Below are 22,806 nucleotides of genomic sequence, written 5' to 3' on the forward strand. Positions count from 1 at the left end.
GCCACACGCCACTGCCTGCCTCCCAACACACCCATCAGGGCTTTTCTCTTGGTGGCTCCTTTGCTTGAAATGCAAGGTCCCCAGACCTTTCAGGGCTGAAGCTTCATTGTTCAAAAAATTTGTGGTATCTGTGTGTGTGTAAGAGATACGGGGGATTGAACCTAGAGGTATTCTACTTCTGAGTTACAACACTCCCCTCTCCAGCCCCACCTTATCTTTATTTTTGAAACAAGGTCTTGCTAGGTTGGTGAGAGTCTCACTACTTGCTGAGGCTGTCCTTGAACCTGTGATCCTCCTGTCTCGGCTTCCCAACTACTAGGATTCCAGGTATGCACCACCACACCCAACTTACATGGGATAGTCTTAGCATTTCAAAATTAAAAAAAATTATGAAGTAAAAAATGAAAAATAAATCTTAGTTCAAAATGATCCCCTCAAGCCAGGCCTCCCTCCTCTTACTCTCTAATTCATTACCCTATTTTCTTTTCTTTTGGTACTGGGGGCTGAACCCAGGGGCATTCTACTTCTGATCTACACCCCTAGCCTATTTTATTTCTTATTTTCAAACAGGGTCTTGCTAGGTTGCTGAGGCTAGCCTAGAACTTGAGATCCTCCTGTGTGAGCCTGAGTATTGGGATTACAGGCATTCACCACTACACCCGGCCCCTTTTCCTTCCTTCCTTTTTTTTTTTTTTTTTTTTTTTTTTGTGGTACTGAGGATTGAACCCAGGTGCATTTGCACTTCCTAGCTACACCCCCAGCCCTATTTATTTTTATTTTTAAAAAAGGGTCTCGCTAGGTTGATGCAAGTCTTACTGCTTGCTTGAACCTGCAATTCTGTCTCAGTCTCCCAAGTACTGTGATGACAGGTGTATACCACTGTGCCCCACCCATACTATTTTCTTTACAGTACTCGTCCTGCCTTAAATGATCTCACTGACTCTTCCTGTAGCTAGGAAGGGTCATGAGGGCAGTCGGCCTGTCCCTCTGTGTCCTCCATGCCCAGCACATGGAACATGCTCCATCGACATTCTTGGACCAGGTGCATATGCTGGGATGTGGGGGGTGATGGCAGCAATGCCTCTCAGCCAAGGCTCCTTCTGGCCAGGGAACAAGATGGGCCATGTTCCTGTTCAGTGACTAGTTGGCCTTGGCTCAGAGGACCTATGACCTCTCCCACACAAATTCTCCCTGTGTGTGGAGGGTTTACGGTTTAGGAACAGGAATCTTGAGTCATGGCCAAGATCATCATATGAACTGGATTTTAGGAGATCATCCTGTTCAGCTCCCTTACTGTACTGAGGCCACAAAATTAGAGGTGAAGAGATCTGCCCGAGGTCACACAAGTTAAAATAGCAGGCACAGGCCTAAGGCCCTGCCTTCTCTGGAACCTGTATTACATGAGCCTGAGAGGTAAGGGGATGCCTCTCAGGTATGGATGAGACATTTGGGCACCTGATGGGAAGGGGTGACTGTCCTGGATAGAGACTGTTACAGCTTCTGGCTCGGGAGCAAGTTCCAGTTCTGGAGAAATATATTTGGGGATCCCAGCACTGCCCCAGCCTCTAGAACCCCTGCTCACCCCACCTCTCCAGGGCCCATCCAGAGGGTTCTTCCTTATCTGACGCTCACTGGCTTTCTCAGGGCACTGGGCAGGCAGGTCCCAGGGGCAGGGGCTGTGTGTTCATACAAGGAGCCAGGGAGCTGCAGAACATATGCCCCCTTTCTGCCTCAGCACGTGGTGACAGGGGAAAGGAAGCCAAAGTAGCCTGTTGATCACTTTCCACAATGTGGGCAGCTGGGGAGGCCAGAACAGTGCCCCTTCAATACCTGGCAACTTTCCCAAATGGCACCTGCAGCAGTTTCTGGCTCCTTTCAAAAAATACAACTTTGGCCTTTTAGGAACCACCTTGGTTGGCAAGCTCAGCTGTCCCTGGTCTAGGGCCAGCCAGAGGTTGGGGCACCAGGCCCAGACGGGCTGACTGGCCAAACTGCATGTGGGATGCAGAGATGCTGGGAGACCCCGTGGCCACCGACCTTGACAAGTTCACTTAGAGGAAGGACTCCCACCTTGGGGTCCTCTGAAATGACACATGATTTGTCCAACAGGGGTCTCTGTATCTGGGGGAGGCCTCCAGAACCTTCATTAGATTCTCAGAGTGAAGGACTCCTACTCTGGGAAGCCAGCTTGGCAGGGAGGCAGGGGCACTGGGGTGGGAGACCACCCACGGGGCCCCGGAGCTGGGTCTTCTCACTCAGAGCGGCAAGTGATGTGAGAGTGTGGTAGCTGCGGAAATACAGGGGAATCACACTCAACCCACTTCCTACCTGTCAGCTGGCCACGATCCTGGCCCACAGATGCCCAGGAGGATGTGGGCTGGCGGCCAGGGACTCTAGTCCCAGGGAGAGGTGCTACTGTCCCTTGTCTACAGCTTTACTGTCAGGCAGAGTAAAGGTGGGTGTGTGAATGGTGGAGATAGAATGCAGGTTTTGCCTTCTGGTAAATGAGGAGGTGGCCGTGCAAGGCCATGGCAGCTAAGGCCAGGACATTTCTGTTGCAAAAGGTGTCAAGATTTCTGGATGTCCACAGTCATATGATGAGCAAGTGAGCCTGACACATCTGTACCTTGTCCCCAAACACTCTGGTACCCTCCATGGCAGAGACCTCTGGGAAGTGCACATCACGTGCAAACCTGGTGCTATCGAGAACTGTCCAGTGAGAGCCAGGTATGATGGCACTTGCCTGGAATTCCAGTACTTGGGAGGCTGAGACAGGAGGATCATAGGTTCGAGGACAGCCTCAGCAAGTAGTGAGACTCATCAATCTAGCAAGACCTTCTTTCAAAATAAAAAGATAGAGGTGAGGATATATCTTGGAGGTAAAATGCCTCTGGGTGCAATCCCAAGTTCAATGACACACTCTGGAAGGAGATGAGCTGTCCTGTGATGGCAATCAGAGTCACAAAGAAAGGGAACCTCTTCTTCAAAGAAAAAGATCCTCTTTTTCTTTTTCTTCTTTTTTTGGTGGTACTGGGGAATTGAACTCTACCTCTGAACTACATATACTCCTAGCTCTGTTTAATTTAATATTAATCAATTTATTTATTTATTTATTTATTTATTATTTATTTTTGCAGTGCTGGGGATGGAACCCAGGGGCATTCTACCTCCAAACTACACCCCCAGCCCTATTTTTTATTCTTTATTTTGAAACAGGGTCTCAGTGAGTTGCAAAAGGCCTCACTAAATAGCTGAGGTTGTCCACAAACTGAGATCCTCCTGTCTCAGCCTCCCAAATGTTGGGATTATAAGCGTGAGCCACCATGTCCGGCCCTATTTTCTTTTTTACTGTGAAACAGAGTCTTGCTAAGTTGCCAAGGCTGGTCCCCAACCTGGGATCCTCCTGTCTCAACCTCTCATGTACGGGGATCATAGGTGTATGCCATTGCACATGGCTAAGAAGAGACCTCTTATGATTATTGAGCCTTAAAGTTCTCCAGATGAGTGGCCCAAAGGAGCTCCCCATCCTGAACTTCCCTGGGTAACACCTTTGACCCTCTCTGTAAGCAGAGGGAACAATGGCCACCAGAGAACAGGAGAACTTAGCAGTACCAGCCCCCTGCTCCAAGGGAAGGCTGGTGCAAGCAGACTTCTCAAGTCCATGTGACACCCCTGAAGCAGAGACAAAGTCTCCAGAAGCTGTCCTTCACCCGCTCCCTCCCCTGGATCCTACCAGTTCAGCCTGTCTCACCTGTGGCCAGGTCTGGTCAGAAGCATCACCTGCCCTGCTGCTGGCCTGGCCTCACCTCAGCCTCTCAATAGCGCCCACAAGTGACCCCGCTAAAGTCCCTGGACGTTACAGGATTGGGAATGGGATTCCTCCTTCAGCCTTTTCCCCTCTGAAGCTCAACCTCAGAATCTAAAAGCAGGCAGGACAGGATGAAGGGCAAGGCACTGAGCCTGTCTACTGTTGTATGATTCTAGGCCAAAAAAAAAAAAAAAAAAAAAAAGAGAAAAGAGAGCTGGGCATGATGGTGCACACCTGTAGTCCCAGTACTTTGGAGGCTGAGGCAGGAGGATCACAGGTTTCCTGGATCACAGTTTCCTGGCCAGCCTCAGCTATTGAGTGAGGCCTCTGCAACTTAGTGAAACTCTGTTTCCAAATAAGAAATAAAATGAGGCTGGGGCATGGCTCAAAGGTAGAATGCCCCAGGGTTCAATCCCTAGTATCACACACAAAAAACCAAAAACACAAACAAAACAAAACAAAAAACAGAAAGAAAAGAGAGGGGGACAAGGAAAGCAGAAATGCAAGTTAAATGTTGTGAGCACTGGCAGAGCCCGCAAACCCAAATGCCACGTGTCTGCTCTGCTAAGTGCTTGCACAACAAACCGGCTGCCAAGTCAGAGGCCAGAACGAGGCCTCAGTCCCAGAACTCTCTTTGGGGACAAGAGCAACCTTGCCCTAGCCCCCTTGAGCCCCAAGGAGAGCCTGTGAGCGGCTCTCACCTCCCCTTTCCCCAGCCACTGGGAGCTCCAGGGACCAGAGGCCCACCCCATCTCAAAGGCTTGGTTTTAATATTTTTTAGTCTTTCCATTGGAACAGACTCTACATCCCAACACGGGGTCTCCAGATGAGTCACCCCTCAACCTTTAACGACGGGAGGGCCACAGGTGTCTCATCTACAACATCAACTTCTTAGGGCATGTTAATGAGGTGGCACCTCCTGCCAGCTGGGCAGGGCCTGGCACCCTTCCCCTACCCCACCTAAGCAACTGCCTGATCCCAGCCCCCTAGGCCTGAGTGAGCCACTGCACTGAGAGAAAGAGGTGAAAGCAGCTGAGGAAGAGTACATCAAGCCTCACCACCACCTGCTTGCCGACCAGCCCGCACAGAGGGAGGCGGGCACGGGAGGTAGATGCCCCGTCACCTGCAGTGTCCAGAACATGGACACACTTTGTCACACAGCAGGTGCCAGGGGACTGAAATCACCCGCTCCACAGGGTGTCCTAGCGGCAGAGCCACCCTGCAGTGGCACTGATGCCAACCAGCTCAGCAGCCCAGCACCTGACTGGCCCGCCACCCTCACCAGAGAACCCTGTCAGATCCGGAGCTGTCAGACATCACTGGAGGCAAACCCAGCAAGAGAGTTCCGGAGGTGGCTTCTCAGTTGTGCCCGCCGCACATGAAAGGAGAACTGAAAATCTGGGCTTCGGGGCTTAAAAAATTAACCCTACCTGCCAGACACCTTCCCAAAGTGGTGTGTATACAAGAAGGGCTCTATCTGGCTAGCCCTGGGTCAAGAACCTGCTGGGGCAGTTTCCTGCCAGCCCTGAGGTTTGGAAATAGATGATGAGCAAGGGCTGGGGAGAGGGAACAGGAGCGGATGGCTCCATTCTGCCCGGCACAGACAGCTGCCTCAGCACAGAGGGGCTCTGGTAGCAGCCAGGGACGGCAGGGTTCTGCCAGCCTGGTCTCCAGGGAGGCTGAAGGTGACACAGGGGCCGAGCAGGGAAGCTCGAGTTGCTGCCCTGCCCAGCACTTTCTAGGACTGATGTCACCTCTAAGGGGTCGAGTATGCCCCACTGGCAGGAGATGAAACTAAGCAAGAGGCAGCAGGCCCGCGACCACTTCCTCTCGGCAGGTGCCAGAGCCTCTGCTGGCCACTGGCAAGAGCCAGCACAGAGGCTTCTCTTCTGAGCCACCGAGTGCTTGTGAGTCCATCATAGACTGGCCAAGGCCTCCCTTGAAGGACGAGCACAACCCTGGCCAGCCAAGACAGCACCCTGCAACATCTGACTCGGGCTGCTGATGTGGTCTGCAGAGTTATCAGTGCTTGCTGTGTGCTAGGCGCTGCGCCTGGCTCTTCCTCAGATGCCCGATGCCAGGGCCCATCGCCAGCCCCAAGGCAGCCACCCAGCTGCAGGACAGTCGGCTTCTATCTCACGCTTTAATCCCAGCTCAGGTCTGGGGCTGCACGCAGGGCCAGCAGTCTGTCCTGGCATAGCCCGGTCTGAGCTGCCTGCTGGGTCAGGAACCCCCTGGCATGCTGAGTTGCTCAGTGCCCAGTGGGCACTGAGCCAGCAGTCACCTGGGTGGTCCCAAAGCACAGCCTACAGACCTCAGAACCTAGCACATCACTACCTGATACCCTCTGCCCCTTCCTCCCTAGTGGGAATGATCTCCACAACTTACACAAAGAAACCTCACATGGACTGTGCTGAGGTGCCCCTGGGCAAAGAGGCGTCTGCAGGAGGACAGTGAGACCCAGAGCCCCGTGCCTAGTCTTTTCATATTCCTGCCAGTATAGACTCAGAAAGCAGCCAGGCAGTGTCTATGTGCAAACAAGACAACCCCCCTTTTCCTAAGACAGGGACTTAGGCAGAGAAGGAAGCCAGTTTGGGGCCCGGGGTAGCAACAAGCAGTAATAAAGTTCAAGCCGCCAGGAGTACCCTACACATACCCCCCCCCCCTGCCCGTCCTGGGACACCTCCCATCACACAGGAGCTCTGACTGAGAGGGAGCAGAGGGAGCGAGTGCCCCTGCAGCCCCAGCCCTTCAGACCCTGCAGTCCCCTGGCACCTTGTGGCGGAGCAGCTTGCTGCGCACTCGGCCCCAAAGCCGGGCTCCAGTATTGGGGGCCCGCTTGCTCCCGGGCTCCTCCAGCTCATCGAGGCGGCAGCCGCGTTCCAGGGGCTCACACACGGCCTTCAGGCTGCAGTCTGGCTGAGGCAGGACGTCGGTCATGCCGGTGGCCGGCCAGTGGCCAGCGGGGCCAGCTCCCTATGCGGACGCCGCGGTGGAGAGGAGGCGCAGGCGCTGGAGAGGTTGCAGTGCTGAGCGCTCAGCTCCAGACTTAGTGAGCGGCCTGAAGATCCTTGCCGGAGCAGGCTCCCTCCTCCCGGTGCGCCCCTCCCGGGAGGGAGGCTGCAGCACGTGGCTCCTCCCGCAGCTCCTCCCGCCTCTGCTTGCGGTTGCAGAGTGCCCCCCAAGAGAAGTGACTCCAAAGAGGCACAGGAGCTGCCCCCCCCAAAAAAAAACCCCACCCCCTTGCCCCGGGCTTTAACCCTTGGCAAGCTGGCACTCTCAAACCTCACGGCCCTCCTTCCAGCTCCTACTAAATAAAGTTTGACAAGAGGCTAAACAAAAACCAGTAAGGCCCCTCCCAGTCCCTGTTAACCCCTTCACCACCAGGATGCTCACCCTGGGCCTGAGGTATCAAGGAGGTCAGGGGACCAGCAAAAGCTACATTTTGGCCATAAAAACTGCCTGCTTCTCCTGCAAAGGATTCGAGCTATGCTGAGTTCTTCCCCTACCCCAGTTCCAATGCTAACCCAGCGACTGGACCAGATTCTGAAGAACCAGCCCTCCCCCCGTAGGTATGTACAGAATAAAGTAGGTCCCCTGTGGCAGTCTCCTGGGCTTTGGCAGTCCCAGTGGTAATCAAGCCACCATGGGCCCTCTCCAGGGACCTGGGCATAGGTGTCCCAGGCGGTGCTGGGGTGTGTGTGCTGCTTTTAGTCTGCACATCTTGCCAAAATTGGCTTTTACTGCAAGGGGCAGAGGACACTCAATGGCAGAAGAGCAACCGGCCACATATCTGCTCTGGAAATCTTCGGAGACAAAGAGTGAGGTTCTTTAACCTCAAGTTAGTAAATATTCTTTTTTTTTTTTTTTTTTTTGTACTAGAGATTGGACCCAGAGGCATTCTACCTTTGAGCTACACTGCCAGCCCAATTTTATTTTTTATTTTGAAACAGGGTCCCAGTAAGTTGTGGTGGGCCTTTCACTAAGTTGCTGGCCTAGAACCCATGATCCTTCTGTCTCAGCCTCGCAAGTACTGGGATTACAGCCCACCCTCCTGCCTCCACTTCGTGAATACTCTAACTTTAGAGTGAGAAGTGACTCATTTCTCAAAGTAACCATGCAAATAAGAGTATGGTCCTTAAGGGAGGCAATTGCCCAAACCCCATACAGTGAGAGCATACACAACTCAGGTGTCCAGGCCAACCCACTGCAGACACCGCAGAGCTGGGCATGTATAGGGCAGGAACCAGCGTCTAGCTGGTACTGGCAGATCCCATACACAGGGCTTTAAAGCAGTCAACTGCTTTCAGGTGAGAATGTGAGGACTGGGGCTCAGAGAGGCGAAGTTCTTTGTTTTATTTTCCTGTGGCACAGGAGTTCCAAGCTATGCCTTCAGCCCTATTTACTATTTATTTATTTTTGGTACTAGGAATTGAACCCCAGTAGAAAACCTAGGAGTGTTCTACCTCTGAGATAAACCCCTAGCCCTGGTTTTTTTTTTTTTTTTTTTTTTTTTTGAAACAGGGTCTCACTAAGTTGCTGAGGCTAACCTGTGATCCTCCTGTTGCTGCCTCTCAAGTACTGGGATTATAGGCATGCTACCTCACAGGGCTCAATGATGTCATGTAGCTATAGCTAAGAAGTGACAGGTTCTCTCTAAAGCCCCTGCTATTCACGATCACTGTGCCTCTCTGAAGTGTGACAGGTTCTTTGGATTCAGGAGAAAGGGTTGGGTCTGGACATTTCTTGGTTGACTGCATGGTAGATGGGTTAGGGCAAGAGAGACCACTCCACGGCATCCAAATGCCCTTGTAGGGCCTCAACCAGCAGCAGTCCTTAGGTACAGTCCCTGGAACCCAGGGGCACTGTACCTCTGAGCTATACCCCCGGCCCTATTTTTTATTCTTTATTTTGAAACAGTGTCTCACTGAATTGCAAAGGGCCTCACTAAGTAGCTGAGGCTGTCTGTGAACCCTGATCCTCCTGTCTCAGCCTCCCAAATGCTGTGATTACAAGTGTGCGCCACCACATCTGCCCTTTGGAGCTTTTTGAGAAAGGCAACTTCACTGCAAAGCGAACCATGGTCATAATAAGAGTTTTCCTTTTCTGAGTGTTTAGTACCAGGCTAACCCTCTACATGGACTAACTCAACCCCCCCCCCCAACTTTATGAAGTAAATACAAGCATCCTCATTTTATACTTAAGGAAACCAAGGATACTGAGGAGCTGACCAGTGTGCCAGGCCAGGATGGGCTGTAAACAGAGGCCAGGCACTCTAGAGCCCCTGCCTCCTCACTGGCAGGAAGGAGGCGTCCAGGTCCTGCTGCGTGGTGGAGGTGAGGCCCAGGCTCTGGGCGTCCTGCAGGGACTGCACCAGCCTCATTTCTTCACAGCTTTCTTCACAGTGCAGATGAGGCTGGGCGGCCAAATCTGCACAGAGTCTCTTCATTCCTGGATCAGAGCAGCCCAAGGCCACTGCAGCTAGAGGGGGGCTTCACCAGCACCCCTGAGGGGAAGGTGAAGAGCCGACAGAGGCAGGGACGCACCTGTAAAATACCCTTGTGGCCCAACCCTCAGCTGCCTCTTCCAGGGCACCTGGTACCACCTCTGAAGGCTTCCTCCAGTCTCAGGAGGGATAAGGCAGCTCCCTCACCACAACTGCCCTTCATTTCATTCCCTTCATTTCATTCAAGAGGCAGTGACTGACGCCTGGCCCTGTGCCGACCCTGGGAATAACAGATGAATCCAGAGCCAGCTTGAGAGAGGGATGATGTGCAAACTCCCAAAAGGGTACAGGAAAGCTTTTGGGCATCTGACACACCTGGACAGAGCAGGTGTCATCTCTGCCCTCGAGAAGCCCAGGATAATGCTGCCAGGACAGTGCAGCGTGAGTGCCATGAGAGTGGAGAGGAAAAAAGAGAACATTGCTAGCCAGAGGAACTGGGGCTGGCCTAGTGGAGGAAATGGGGCTGGGCCCCAGCTCTACTCCACATCAAATAGGCAAACACATTTGGGCTGGAGGTATAACTGGCCAGGAAGGTGCCATTACAACGCTCTGCTGTGGCTACCCACTGCGGATGTACAGTCAGCACTCTACCTGGCTGGATAACCTCAGAACTGGCCCCTTGCTGGCGCTCTGAGCTTCTCTTCCCTTGAGCTGGGTCACATGCTGCAGGGTGCAGTCTAGGGCAATGATGTGTTCTGGGTGTGTGGGAGAAGGGGGCAGGATAAATCCTGTTCCCAAAGCCCTACACTTGTCTCTCTTAGGAACTCCAGGCTCAACACTTGTCTGGGTAAAGCAAGCTCTGATTGGGTGAGTGATGGCCAATTGGTCTCCATGGTGACAAACGCGCCTTAGCAGATGGAGAGCTGATTTGGGAGGCCCTTCCCTGGAGATGCTCATCTTCCCCTTCCTCCCCATGCACTGGTCTTTCCTTTGGGGACAGCACAGATTTGCTTTCTCTTCCTGGAACTGAAGGCCTAGGAGCAGAGTGGAGGAGGAGGAGGAGGTATGCAAGACAAATGTCCCCAGCAAGTTCCTCAAAAGCAGCAGCCTACATCCTAGTCTCTGCAGACCACCCAGGGCCCTTCCTCGTCTCTGCTGGATGGGCTTGGCTCAGGATATCATGGCCACACTGGAAGTGACCGTGTCCACTCCTGCCTGTGTCTACTCCTCCCATCCAGCCATGGCAGCAGAGCTCGCCTCTGAGGACATGCAAGGCCCCTGTCAGCATAAACAGAGCCTGGGCAGTAAGGCCCTAAGAACAGATGTCACCGCCTTTGGAATTAAAAACATTCCTGGTGGACCGTCCCATCCTCCCTCATCTCCTCCCCAGGCACTTTGCCAGAGGAGTGGGAGGGGCTCTCCCTGGGGAGAAGTAGGTAGGACCCCAGGCTATATGTAGGGAGAGGACCAGCCACCCAGCACTGCTGTGACTGAAGTAAAATCAGGTTAAAGAGATCACCAGTGGCATCAGTGGGGGGAAAAGGTCACCAAGGAATAATACGCAACCCAAAACACGTGGGCGGGAGAGGCAGGGACTGCCACAGCGCTGCCTTGGTGACAGCTCAGGGTGGGTACAGCTTCCAGGCAAATCCTCCAGCCCATGAACACGAGGAAGAAGGTTCTTTTTCATAACCTTGCAATGTGGCTGCTGTTTCTCCAGAGTAACCTCCTTTTTCCCAGAACAACTTTGGTCTTCCCCCCAGCCAGGGCTAGAACCCTGATTCCTTTTCCCTGTCCTTCAGCTCAAATGACTCTAAGCTAGGAAAGGGGGTTTCTGAGCAGCCACCTAAGACCGAAGCTACAGGCCTCCAGATGAGGACTACTCAGGGCCGAGACAGCCAACAGGCCACCCCGAACATCCCAGGCACAAAGGCTGGGAGCCCCCGAGGAGCCTGGCATCGGGCTGAGGACCAGGAGGGATGTCGTTAGGGTCTGCCAAGAACACTCTCTCTGGTCCTAGAAGATGCCAGCATGGAATGAGCCCCAAAACATAGATGTGGAAGGCATGATACAAGTGGAAGGTGAGGCAGACGGAGGCTGTGGGGAACAAAGGATGCCTGGGAGTGGCTTTGGCCTGAGAACAGGCACGGGAGTCCAGGCTGGAGAGAACCAGGCAGGGAAGGGCATAGGAGCCCAGAACCCATGGCCCATGGAGACATCATGCAAGCCGAGTAGAGGAGGGCACATCACAGAGAACTGTGGCAAAATGGCGATGGCGTGTCCTCCCAACCAGTGGCTCTGAGGTCCCTGCACTCCCACCGTGTGCACATCCTAACCACAACCTGTGGCTGAAGGACAGCGGTCTTCCCAGAATGAGAAAGTGAGCTCGGTTTATATGTTGGTCTACCCATCCAGCAGGTGCTTAGTAAAGGCTTGCACTAGGTCACTGAGCTGAATTCCACTCATTCATCACTGAGCAGACACCCACCAGGCACCAACCACATGCCCGGCAGGAGCCTTCGTACAGCTCAGAGTCCAACTCAGCCAAACGGAGTCCTGGCCTGCACTGACCCTCCCCCTCCAAGGAGATAACTGGGCAGCAATCAGGGCTCTTTCCAACAGACCAGGTCCAAGGCCCCAAAGCTCCCCGGGGTCTGGCCCTGCCTGCTAAGTGGTGATGCATGGTACCACAACTATCCGGGCTTTGTAACCCCAACTCTTTGTGGATAAGTGGCTGGCAGTGGCTTGAAAGACACCCAGAGTGTGGCTGGGAGCGGGTTCCAGGGTGGGCTCAGGGTTTACGGTGTGCAGCATAAGGAAGAGGCGGCCAGGGCGGTGAGCTACTTGTTCCCCAGCCCATCCCGGCCTGCCCAGGGTCACCTCCACCTCCCCCTCCCTAGAGGCCTTCGCAGCGCACTGGGCAGGGGCCATCCAGAGCGTGCGTGGCTTCCCGGGCCCTCACTCTCCCTCTGCCTGGCCAACTCAGGCTGCTGCCCCTGGGGGCGCAGTGGCTCCAGGTGGGAAGGAGGGCTGAAATAGCCCAAGAGCTTGTCCTCCAAGGAGGGACAGTTCTGACGGCATGTCCCTGGCAGCCCCTAGTGTTTCTCATGGCATATTTGGTCATGGGAAAGGGTGGAAAATCCATTTGAGCCTTGGAGAACATCTTGCTTATCTAGAACTAAACCCGCCCAGGGGGAGAGTGGGCAGAGTCATCTATCCCATCTATTCCTTCCTGATCTCCGCTAGAAGAATGCCCAGACCCTCTAGGCCACTGCCTGCTCCTCTGCACAGGAAGGAGGTGTGGCCAAGGTCTCCCAGGGCAGCCAGTGGCAGGGGTCCCAGGGGGTGTGCTCTGGATACACAGGGCCTCCCAGGCCACAGGCCACAAAAAGGGAGGAGTCTAGAAGTGGGCCAGGGAGCGCCTGCTGAGCCTCACTGCTCTCTTCTCTCCCTGAATTATTGAGCATCTTCTACGCAACCTGCCTGGCGACTGTGGACTTGGCAGCATCAGTTTGGGCCTCATAGACTTTAATGAATTCCTTTTTTATGGCTGAGGATCCCTCTACCCTTTTCCCCAAATAAAATATTATGCTAAAGTCTTCCTGGCCTCCAAGCTGGGTGTGGTGGTGCATGCTTGCAATCTTAGTACTTGGGAAGCTGAGACAGAAGAACCTCAGGTTCAAAGCCAGCCTCAGGCCGGGCGTGGTGGCGCACGCTTGTCATCCCAGCATTCGAGAGGCTGAGACTGGAGGATCGCGGTTCGCAGACAGTCTCAGCTACTTAAGTGAGGGCCTCTGCAACTCAGTGAGACCCGGTTTCAAAATAAAGAATAAAAAAGTGGGCAGGGAGTGTACCTTGGAGTTCGAATGCCCTGGGTTCCATCCCCAGACAGACACACACACACACACACACACACACACACACACATACACACGCCAGCCTCAGCAACTTAGTGAGATGGTTTCAAAATAACAAGTAAAATAGGGCTAGGAGTGTAGCTCAGAGGTAGAATGTACCTGGGTTCAACTTCCAGAGATACAAAAAGAAAAAAGAAAGTCTCCTGCTTCCACTCGGATAGAAGTGGAAGGAAGAGCAGGGCCCTGAAGGCGGGCTGAGGCCCACTGCTCACTCCTCCTTTGGCCCCGGCTCTCACGGGTCATGGGGCTCTGAAGTCTCTCCTTGCAACCATCTCCAGCTCAGACCTGACGCTTTGTGGGTGGATTAGGAGCAGCGCCAGCTGTTCTCATGGGAACGCTGTTTCGCTTGACCACATCACTTGCCCCTCCCCCTCTCAGGGTGGTGGGGTGTGGAGGTCAGGAGATTAGGGGCTTTTTAAGGCAATTTCCGGCTCAGAGTCCCTGGATCCGGAACTTGTTTCTTATCTTTGCTTCTTTCCCCACTTTGGGAAAAGTGTGGGCTTCCCTATTGCTGCTATAGGCTCCCATGGAGGCTTTGTGATGGGATAAGGCTTATCTTGTCCAGTTAGTCAGGCTGTTGTTTTCTGGGTCATCTTGGTTCTCAAGTACCTCTGGGGTCTGCCCTGAAGCCAGTGCAGCTCAGCTCTTGCCAGCTGACCTCACAGGGAGCAGCTCACGCAGCACCACACTGCCCACACCCCTCAGGGCCATGGTGAAGGCCAGGCAGGTACTGTGGGCTTGGGAGAACGGCAGAGCACACCGAGGGGACCCTGTACTGGAATCGGCAGGTGGCCTCAGCCTTAACTTTGGACATTCTTCTACCAAGTCTTTTTCTCAAAGCTTTCAGAAAAAATAAAAAATAATGTGTGACCACCATAGTGGTGGTGCATGCCTGTAATCCCAGTATTTGGGAGGCTGATATAAGAGGACAGCAAGTTTGAGGTCAGCCTCAGCAACTTAGAGAAACCCTGTTTCAAAATAAAGGGGGTAAGAAAATGGAGGTATCGCTCAGAGGTAGAATGTTCCTGGGTTCAATCCTCAGTACCACCAAGTGGAAAAAAAAAAAACTGAAGCCAGCATAGGGACCAGTTCTGGATTTCCAGGAGGAGGAAACAGCAGCCCCTCCCGCGGGGAGGTAAGCTGCCTACTGAGCATCCTGTGTGCCTTTGCGCTCTCCTCTGCGGTTCATCTGGTGCCCACCCAGGCTCAAGAGGACATGCTTGGAGAGGGGACTCAGGGCCAGCCAGCTGGCATCAAAGCCAGGTCCCCATTTCTGAGTCTGGGAGTCCAGAGCTGAGAGAAGGCTGGGTATTCCCAAGGCCTGAAAGAATCTGTTTGCAAGGTTTTCTCTGAATTGGCTTCTCTGCTTGTCACCCACTCCTGGGATGTGGGCCTAGAGGAACGGGCACCAAGCCTGCCTGCCAAGGTGGCATTCCCGAGTGGGTTGGGGAGGAGGGAGATCCGAGCCTCCATCTGCTTCCTATTGAATGCTTCCTGTCTCCAGAATCCGCTAGCAGACTCCAGGCGCCCCAAATCAGGAACACCTGGGCAATGGAGGCACCGAGTGGACGGTGGGGCGGGCGTGCTCACAGGATCCCTGGCTTTCCCCCACCCAGGATGAACTCCCTGCTCACTGCTAAGTTCACCAAGGCATCCAAACTTTCCCTGAAGAGTGACAGCAGGTGGGGTACTGGGCTGGGGAAAAACAGGGTCTGCAAGCGTTGGGATGGGCGGAGCCTGGGTAGGACAAGGGCTCCAGTCACCGAAGCCCTGGGAGGCAGTGGTGGCCAAGGCAAGGGGCAGAATCAGGGCTGGTGCATCCCCCATCTCCGGGACTGGCAATGGTGGTTGTGGTATCGGCCAAGGGAAACGCCCCACCTGGCCTGCTCTGACAGCAGCCGGCAGCAGAGACACAGAACACAAACCCAAGGTAGACATGGACCCTGGACTTGATGTGGCCCAGGCTATGGGCAGGGAAGGAGTCTACCTTCCAAGAGAGGGGCCCCTGTGTCCCAGAGCAGGGAGCTGCCTGGGCCATGAGAAGTGTCTGGATGGGCCTTGGAGAGCCAGGAAAGGCCCCCTGGCTAAGGCTTTCTCCCAGCAGCCCACTCTGCCCTCCATTACAGCCAAACTGAAGCCTGCTCCTGCCCTGGAACAAGAATCAGCTGAGGCCAGGGTGACCCAAACACAGTGGCCTGAAGCGCAAATGGGACAAGGTGCTGATGACCCACGTTGATGGCCCTGTCCATCTGCCCAGGAGGTGTTCCAGGTCACCTAGGCCAATGTCCCAGAGTACCAGCTACCAGGGCAAGAGCGCTGGCCCGCATGAGCTCCGGGGCCAGGAGGAGGGAGCTGGGTTTGGGGAGCCCTCGACTCCTGCCCTAGCAGGCTCCTGCCCCACGTTCTCTCCAAGCTCCCTCCCACTCTGCAGGGTAATTGAAACCAGAGGCAGCTCTCTGCTGACAAAGGCCCCTTGTTCCCGAGCTCAGCGCTCTGCACTGAGCCCAGCCTGGCTATTTCCAGGAAGAGCCAGAGCTGCTCCGGCGAGGGCCCAGCCTTGACTTCCCCACCTGCTCTGAGGTTGATGCTTCAAGGCTGGGTCTGACCCCATCATATAAGAACACAGATCCCTCCGCAGCCAGCCAGAGAGAGGCCCAACACAGGGGCCACTCACTTGTGACAGCCTTAGGGGGCTGCCTGACAAACTATCCCAGAATCATTGAGAAAGGTGGGGCCAAGCCCCTCCATCTTTCTTTTCTCTTTCTCACTCTGTGTGTGTGTGTGTGTGTGTGTGTGTGTGTGTGTTACTAGAGATTGAACCCAGGTATGCTCTACCTCTGAGCTATCCCCCCCAGCCTCACTTTATTATCTTTTTTATTTTTATTTTTTGCCGTACTGTGGATGGAACCCAGGGGCATTCTACCTATGAGCCCTATTTTTTATTCTTTATTTTGAAACAGGGTCTCACTGAGTTGCAAAGGGCCTAAGTAGCTGAGGCCGTCCACGAACCACCATCCTCCGGTCTCAGCCTCCCAAATGCTGGGATTCCAAGCGTGCGCCAGCACATGATCAGGTGTTGGTCGAGTGATCAAAGCTCTCCAGTAGTTACTCCACTAGGTGGTGAGGCCCCGTCCATCCTCTGGAGTTACAGCACAGGAGCTTATCTTTTAGAGGGTGCTCAATGAACAGAAACAAACAAATCAACTAATAAACTGTGGATATGCACGTCACAGCTCTGATCAGCTCCCAGCTACATTCTGTTCTTTGAGTCTCACAAGGAGCTGGTAGGGAGAGCCGGGACAGTTATCCCCATTTAATAGAGAAGGAAACTGAGGCTGCCCAGGCAGGGTTATGGGAAAGCAACACCGCCTGCGCATAGGGGAGCAGAGGAGGAGTCAGGGCACAAAAGGCTCCTCTGGCTTTGGCAGCTCCCAGGCCCTCCTCTGTCTGAGGTCTGGGAAGGAGGACCTGAGCCGTGGGCCCTGAGGCAGGGCTCTCCTCTCTGGCTCAGCCAGCTGAGACGGGCTGGACCCTGGGAATATGCTAATCAACCATCGAGTTGGTCCCAGTTGGGGACAGCACATCTGGAGCCTGGAGCAGCACGGTTGGAAATAGACTAGGATAAACATACAGGAGTCCCCTGGGAGCCGGGAGCCAGCACAGACAAAGGAGGAGGCAGGGGCAGGCTGTGAGGAACAAGGAAGGGGCGGGCAGTGGGGTGGTCTCCACTGAGCATCTACAGGGAATGGCTCCTCAGGGCTACGAAGAAAGGGGGCCTCCTGAGCCTGAGAGGAGAAATGGACCAAGCTGGCGGGGTCTTTGGTTAAATCTGCAGCAACAAGAAAATGACCCCTGGGAGTCACAGGCAGATTCCAAGCCCGCCTCCATCCCATTTCCAAGTATGACCAGCTCTGCATGTGGGTCCCTGACTTTGGACCTTGTATAACCACAAATGAGCTGTGTGACGATGGCCACACCATTTACCCTTTCTGGTTCCCTTCTCTTCAGAAGACAGGTTTGAATTCCTTCTGGCCTCAAACCTTTCAAATTCTTTCTCTTTCAATCCTGGGATTGAATCAGGGCATTCTATCTCTGGGCTATGCCCCCAGCCCTATTTCACTTTTTTATTTTAAAACAGGGACTCATTAAGTTGCTGAGGGCCTTCCTGAACTGCTGAGGCTGGCCTCAACTCTGTGATCCTCTTGTCCCAGCCTCCCAAGTGCTGGGATTACAGCTCAGATTCTGTCCTTTTACTCATCCCTCTTACCACTCCCATCATCCCAACTCCTCCTGCTTGGGCCCGCTGGGCTCCTTCATTTCTCTGGCTACTTCTGGCACATTTCTGCCCACCTGGTTATCATAACACAGAGCCTCAAGACAACAATCACAGGCTATTATAAAAAGTTAATATGGAGCATATAGAGTACTTTTTTTGTGGTCTGGGGATGGACCCAGGGTCATTCGACCTCTGAGCTACACCCCCAGCCCAGTTTTTATTCTTTATTTTGAAACAGGGTCTCACTGAGTTGCAGAGGGCCTCACTAAGTAGCTGAGGCTGGCCGTGAACCGCGATCCTCCGGTCTCAGCCTCCGGAATGCTGGGATTACAAGCGTGCGCCACCATGCCTGGCTTATAAAGTACTTTTGACAAATATCAAAAAAGGTAAACCTATAAACTACATACAGCCCTAGAAATAAGAGGATTCATGATAATATCCAGTGAAAATAAGAACATAAGAAAAAATTGGTTATTAAATCTCTATAAAAATGTATACAGTCGGGCGTGGTGGCACACAGTGAGACACTGAGACCCTGTTTCAAAATAAAGAATAAAAAATAGGGCTGGGGGTTTAGCTTGGAGGTACAACACCCCAGGGTTCCATCCCCAGTACCACACACACACAAAAAAGTATATGAGGGGAAAGGCACAAAATAAAATGGTTGTACCCAGAGGAGTGGGATGGGTTGTGATTATGTTTCAAGTTCCTTAGCTCTGATTGCAATTTTCTTTCTAATATAAACACTACTTTTGGAATTAAAAAGATCCAGGTTTCGAATTCCTAGTTGCCCCTCCTCTTCCTCCTCAAAGCCTCCCAACCTCCAGCCCAGGATGACTTGTTCTCCGTCTGAATTCCGTCTTATCACTTACAGGAGCAGCGGCAAGCCGCTGAGCGCCAGGGATGGCTCTGGACCCAGCCGCTGCCGAGTCAAGTCCTGGCTCCTGTATGGGCTGTGTGGCCTCGACAGCCGACTTAACCCCTCAGCGCCTCAGCTCATAGCTGTAGTAACACAGGGTACCGGGGAGGCCCCTTGAGATCACAGCTGTACGCGTTTAGCGTGGTGCTGGGCTCTTTGTAAGCACGTTGCCACTGTCACTGGCATCTCACCTCACCCTCTACTGGTACACCTGGGCAGCCTGCCCTTTCTACCTGAGGCCAGGACCTGCCTTCTGGGCACACACTGCCTACAGGGCACACACGGAGATCCCGGCCTGAGCCCCTGCCCTGCTCTTTCCAATGTAGTCTTCTTCCAGGAGCGCCAGGCAGGAACGGCCTCTGCCCAGAGGTGACACTCCCCTAGCAAAGGCAGCCTTGGGCCTATAAAACAGGATTGTGAGTGGAACTTCTCCCTGGTTCATTGTCTAGGCCACTGGTCACATCAGAGCCTTTTACTTAGGTTGGGAATTTTTTTTTCTTTTCCTTTTTTTTTTTTTGGTACTAGGGATTAAACTCAGCTTACCCCCAGCCATTCATTCATTCATTTATTTATATTTATATTTTAAAACAGGGTCTAAGTTGTTAAAGCTACTTAAATCTGAGAACCTTCTACATTTTTATTTATTTGTTTATTTTGGGAAGGAGTCTCACTATGTTGCCCAGGTTGGTCTCACAAAGGTGGTCAAATAATCCTCCTGCCTCAGTCTCCCAAATAGTCGGGAATATCGATGTGCACTATTGCGCCCAACTAGACATTTCTTGATGAAGGCCTGGGGCCTGGGGACACCACAGGGCGGAGCAAGCGTGGCTTCCCCGTGTACTGCTGGTGGAGGTGCCCTGTCTAAGCTTTCTGAGCCCGAAGTCTCCGTGCAGCAAAGAGGACGGATGGTCATTTTCCCTGCAGCTGTTGCAAGGAACACATGAGAGAATGCTTGGAAACGGGCTTCCATAGGCCAGTGCCAGACACACGTTGCCGATCAGCACTGCCATCTGTCCGTCTCTAAGCACTTCCTTGCCGCTGCCTCTGGCTCCAGACTCCCTCCCCCGTCACCATGGGCCAAGGCCTGGCACTGAGGCCCCTCTAGCTGGGTGAGTGGGAGGGCACTGGAGACAAGGGGAACCGAGGTGGGTCTCTTTTCCCCACCCTTCCTTTGGGCCACTCCAGTATCCGGAGGACCCGACCCTGCCACGAGCCACCCCAGCTCCATTCTCAGAACCTGCTGCAGTGGGGCAGGACTGAACTCCAGGGCTGGTGCTGCTTTGTGTCCTCGGACGGACCTGTGACAAGAAGGGAGGTGGGGACAAGCTGCGGGAACAGGCCATTCTGTGGCTCATGGGCCTGGCTAGCCACGTGGGAACGGCTTGCTCTAGACTGTCCATCCAACCCAGCCACCCTTCGGTGGCTCCAAGGGCAGTCACGGGGCCAGATTTTATGGACCACAGCAGTCCTTTGGGTACGCGCCCCCTCCCCAATGTACAGGATGCTGCTGAGATGGCTCCTTGGCTGGGGGCCGAGGGCTGTGTCTGGGGGGCTGAGTGCAGAGGGACTTCAAAGGCCTCTGGCTCTGAACTGTCTGCTAGCTGGCTCAGGTCAGCTGGCAGCAGGAAGGGTTGTGTTTCTTTTAATATCAACTCCCAGGCATTTAACATTCCTCGAAGCTTAAACACAGAAACATTTTCCTTAGCAGACTGTACTTTCTGCTCTGCCAAACATAACCTGGCTGCCTCCCCTTCCCCCACCACCTCCATCTGCTCCTGTCTCAGAGATGCAGTGATTTATGGCTCTTCCCCTGGGCCTCTGCAGCTGCCTGGAGGGAAGCAAAGGGCTGGCGTCCAGGTGGGCGGACGACACCTCCTATCCCTGGAATCTGAATTCTACAGGGGTCGTGGGCCACAGTGCCCATGGAGCTGGCCGCCCCTTCCAATGGCCCAGGGAGTGTGGCAGACACGGTGGCTCTTGGCTGGGTGTCTCCTGGGGCTGCATAGCTCAGTCTCGAGCCCCTCCTCTGCCTATTCCTCTGGCCTAGCCAGAGATGGGGTCCCACTGCTTATCCCTGCAGAGAGCAGGTTCCAGGAACTGGATTTAGTGAGTGCTCTCTCATCATCCCCATTTCCTAAATAATGAAAGACCAGTTTGTAGTTGCCTGGCAGCGCTGTCTCCCTGGCGACCATGCGGAGCAGCAGGCTGCAGGCCCCACAGCATCAGGAAGAGACGTGCTCAGAAACACAGGTAGGGAGGCAGAGGGCCAGCCTCTACCAAATGGTGCCATCCTGCTGTGCAGATGCTATAGCCTAAGACTTGTGGAGGGGATGGGAGACACACACAGGCCCCAGTGCCAAGGCACCCGGTCAGACTGTAACCTCAACGTGTATTCGAGAGCAGACATTTTCTACCAACAAGCATCGTCCCTGTGGTGGACGGGGCTGCCACAGCCTACATCCAGATCTCATGGGGGCAACCATTAGGGAGCCCAGAGCACCTGCCCGTAGCTCACCTCCAGGACATGCCAGTTACTGATTTCCTGATTTTGTGGTCACAGAATCTACACCCACTGTTCATACACATGAGGCCATCCACAGCTGTGTGGGTGGCTCCGTGCCAAAAGTTACCTGTCCCAAGCCTGATCTTGACAGGTAAGTCAATGGCAGCCATCTTTCAAATGGGCAGAACGTTCCAGAGATGCACGATGCAAGCAAGGCCTTCTCCTCATGTTCAGTCAGAGGGCACCAAAAACATTGAGACTCGTGTAGGCTTGGCCTGACTGAACAGCTGCCCCTCCTGATGCCCAAGGGACCACTCTAAGCCAGGGACCCAAGAACAGTCGAGGATGTCCAGCAGCCTGACCACATCCAAGCCCATCCGCAGAACAGCAAATGCTCAGGGAACGAGCCTCACTTCCACCCCGCACCTCCGGCAGACACCGTTCACCAGACACAGGTGCTCTCGCCTCAGAGTCCCAGGCAACACCATGTTCCAGAAAAAGCCACCAATACACTAGAATTGGAGTGTGAAAACAAAGGAGCTGTCCTCCCTGGAGTCCACCTTGCTGAAGCGTGGCTGATCCACCGAGCCAGCGTGGAAGCCTGCAGAGCCAGGCCCCTGTGCGTGACAGCAGGACGCCAGCTCCAGCAGGGATGACCATCCCAGGGTTGTTTTTTTTTCAACCAGCTTTGAACCAAAGTCCCAGAAGGTCAAGCACCTTGACCAAGAAGACGTCCGGGGAGGACACCTCTCCTGGTCCTGCACCACCTGGCGGCCTCCAGGCCTCACCCTGGCACCCCAGACGCTTACCTGGATCTGCCCTTTGCCCATGATTTTGTCCACGATCTCATTGTTGTCCTTGTTGACCTTGGTCTTGTCGTAGCACTTCTCATAGCACAGGATCCTCAGGGACTGAGAGCCCTCCAGCTCGATCTCGAACTCCTGGGAACAGTGGCAGACAGGGCCACAACCTCTGAAGCCAGGAACCAGGACCTGTGGCACCTGGCAGGTGTGGGCCTCAGACCCATCACAAGCCATGAAGAAGTGTCCTGATTTTCTCCCAGCAAGGCTCCCAGAGCCCCTGCATCACTGAGGGAGTGGGGTTTTGGGGCCTGAGCTGAAACTCCAGTGTCTGAACCCAACCAAACACTGGTCTGAAGACAGTTGAACAGTGCATGGAAGATGCAGGGTTGGGGAGACAGAGTTGGTCCAACCCCAGGAACGGCCACCCCAGCAGATAGGTCAAAAGCACAGGGATGGGCACGGGCATACTCCTGGTGACAAACAGGTCCCTGCGGGGACACAGGACCCCTCCCCACTTACCTCATCCCACTTGGGCTCTGTCGTGTCCCGAAACACCCGAGTTTTGGCTTTACTGACAAAATAGCCAAAGGAATCCACCTCCAAGGTACAGTACAGGTCTGTGGGGGAAGGACAGACACACCAAGTGAGGCCCGAGGGGCGCAGGAGGGTCGGGGTGGAAAAGGACTCAGGAACAAAGGGGGAAATCTGTCCTTGCCAAGGTCCCCTTTGGAAATTCTGGAAAGGGACAAGCTTGGGTGTATGTGCCAGAAGGCATGGATTCTACCACATTACCTGTGGCCCGGCCGCCCTGGCAAGCCCCTGGAGTGCCAGAGCCTCAGCTCTCCTGTGTGTCAAGTGGGAATAATTTCAGTGACCGCAGAGGGATAGCAAGGGTCTGAGGAGATAATGAGTCTAAAAGGGCCTTGCCCATGCCAGGGCCCTGTCCACACGCTGGCTGTGTTCTCATTTCCCTCAGGTACACAGCAGACGCTCTGCGAATTAACAGCCTCATTCAGCAGCTCTGAGCACCTAGGCACCCAAGGATAAAGGAGAGCTGATTCCTGCCTTCAAAGAACTCGCAGTGGGAGAGGCAGATTGTAAGTGTCAAAACAGCATGACAGGTACCGTAACCAC

The 22,806-nt window shown here is 54.0% G+C and overlaps 1 protein-coding gene across 6 annotated transcripts in view; it reads right to left on the reverse strand.

Moving 5' to 3' along the window:
- The window catches only part of ABR (ABR activator of RhoGEF and GTPase), a gene marked incomplete at both ends in the record, with an annotated part of 223,971 nt that overhangs the window by 15,425 nt on the left and 185,740 nt on the right, over positions 1–22,806 (reverse strand). For 5 of the 6 annotated variants that reach the window (XM_080713682.1, XM_080713680.1, XM_080713679.1 and 2 more), the window contains 2 exons: positions 21,679–21,810; positions 22,192–22,289. In XM_080713682.1, the coding sequence (XP_080569808.1) occupies positions 21,679–21,810; positions 22,192–22,289 (230 nt within the window). Of the gene's footprint in view, positions 1–6,583; positions 6,749–21,678; positions 21,811–22,191; positions 22,290–22,806 lie in introns of those variants that run through there. The other variant, XM_080713684.1, reaches the window with a different exon arrangement.

The sequence above is a fragment of the Muscardinus avellanarius genome, assembly GCF_963383645.1.
Source record: "Muscardinus avellanarius genome assembly, chromosome: 16".
In the NCBI taxonomy this organism is placed as follows: Eukaryota; Metazoa; Chordata; class Mammalia; order Rodentia; family Gliridae; genus Muscardinus; species Muscardinus avellanarius.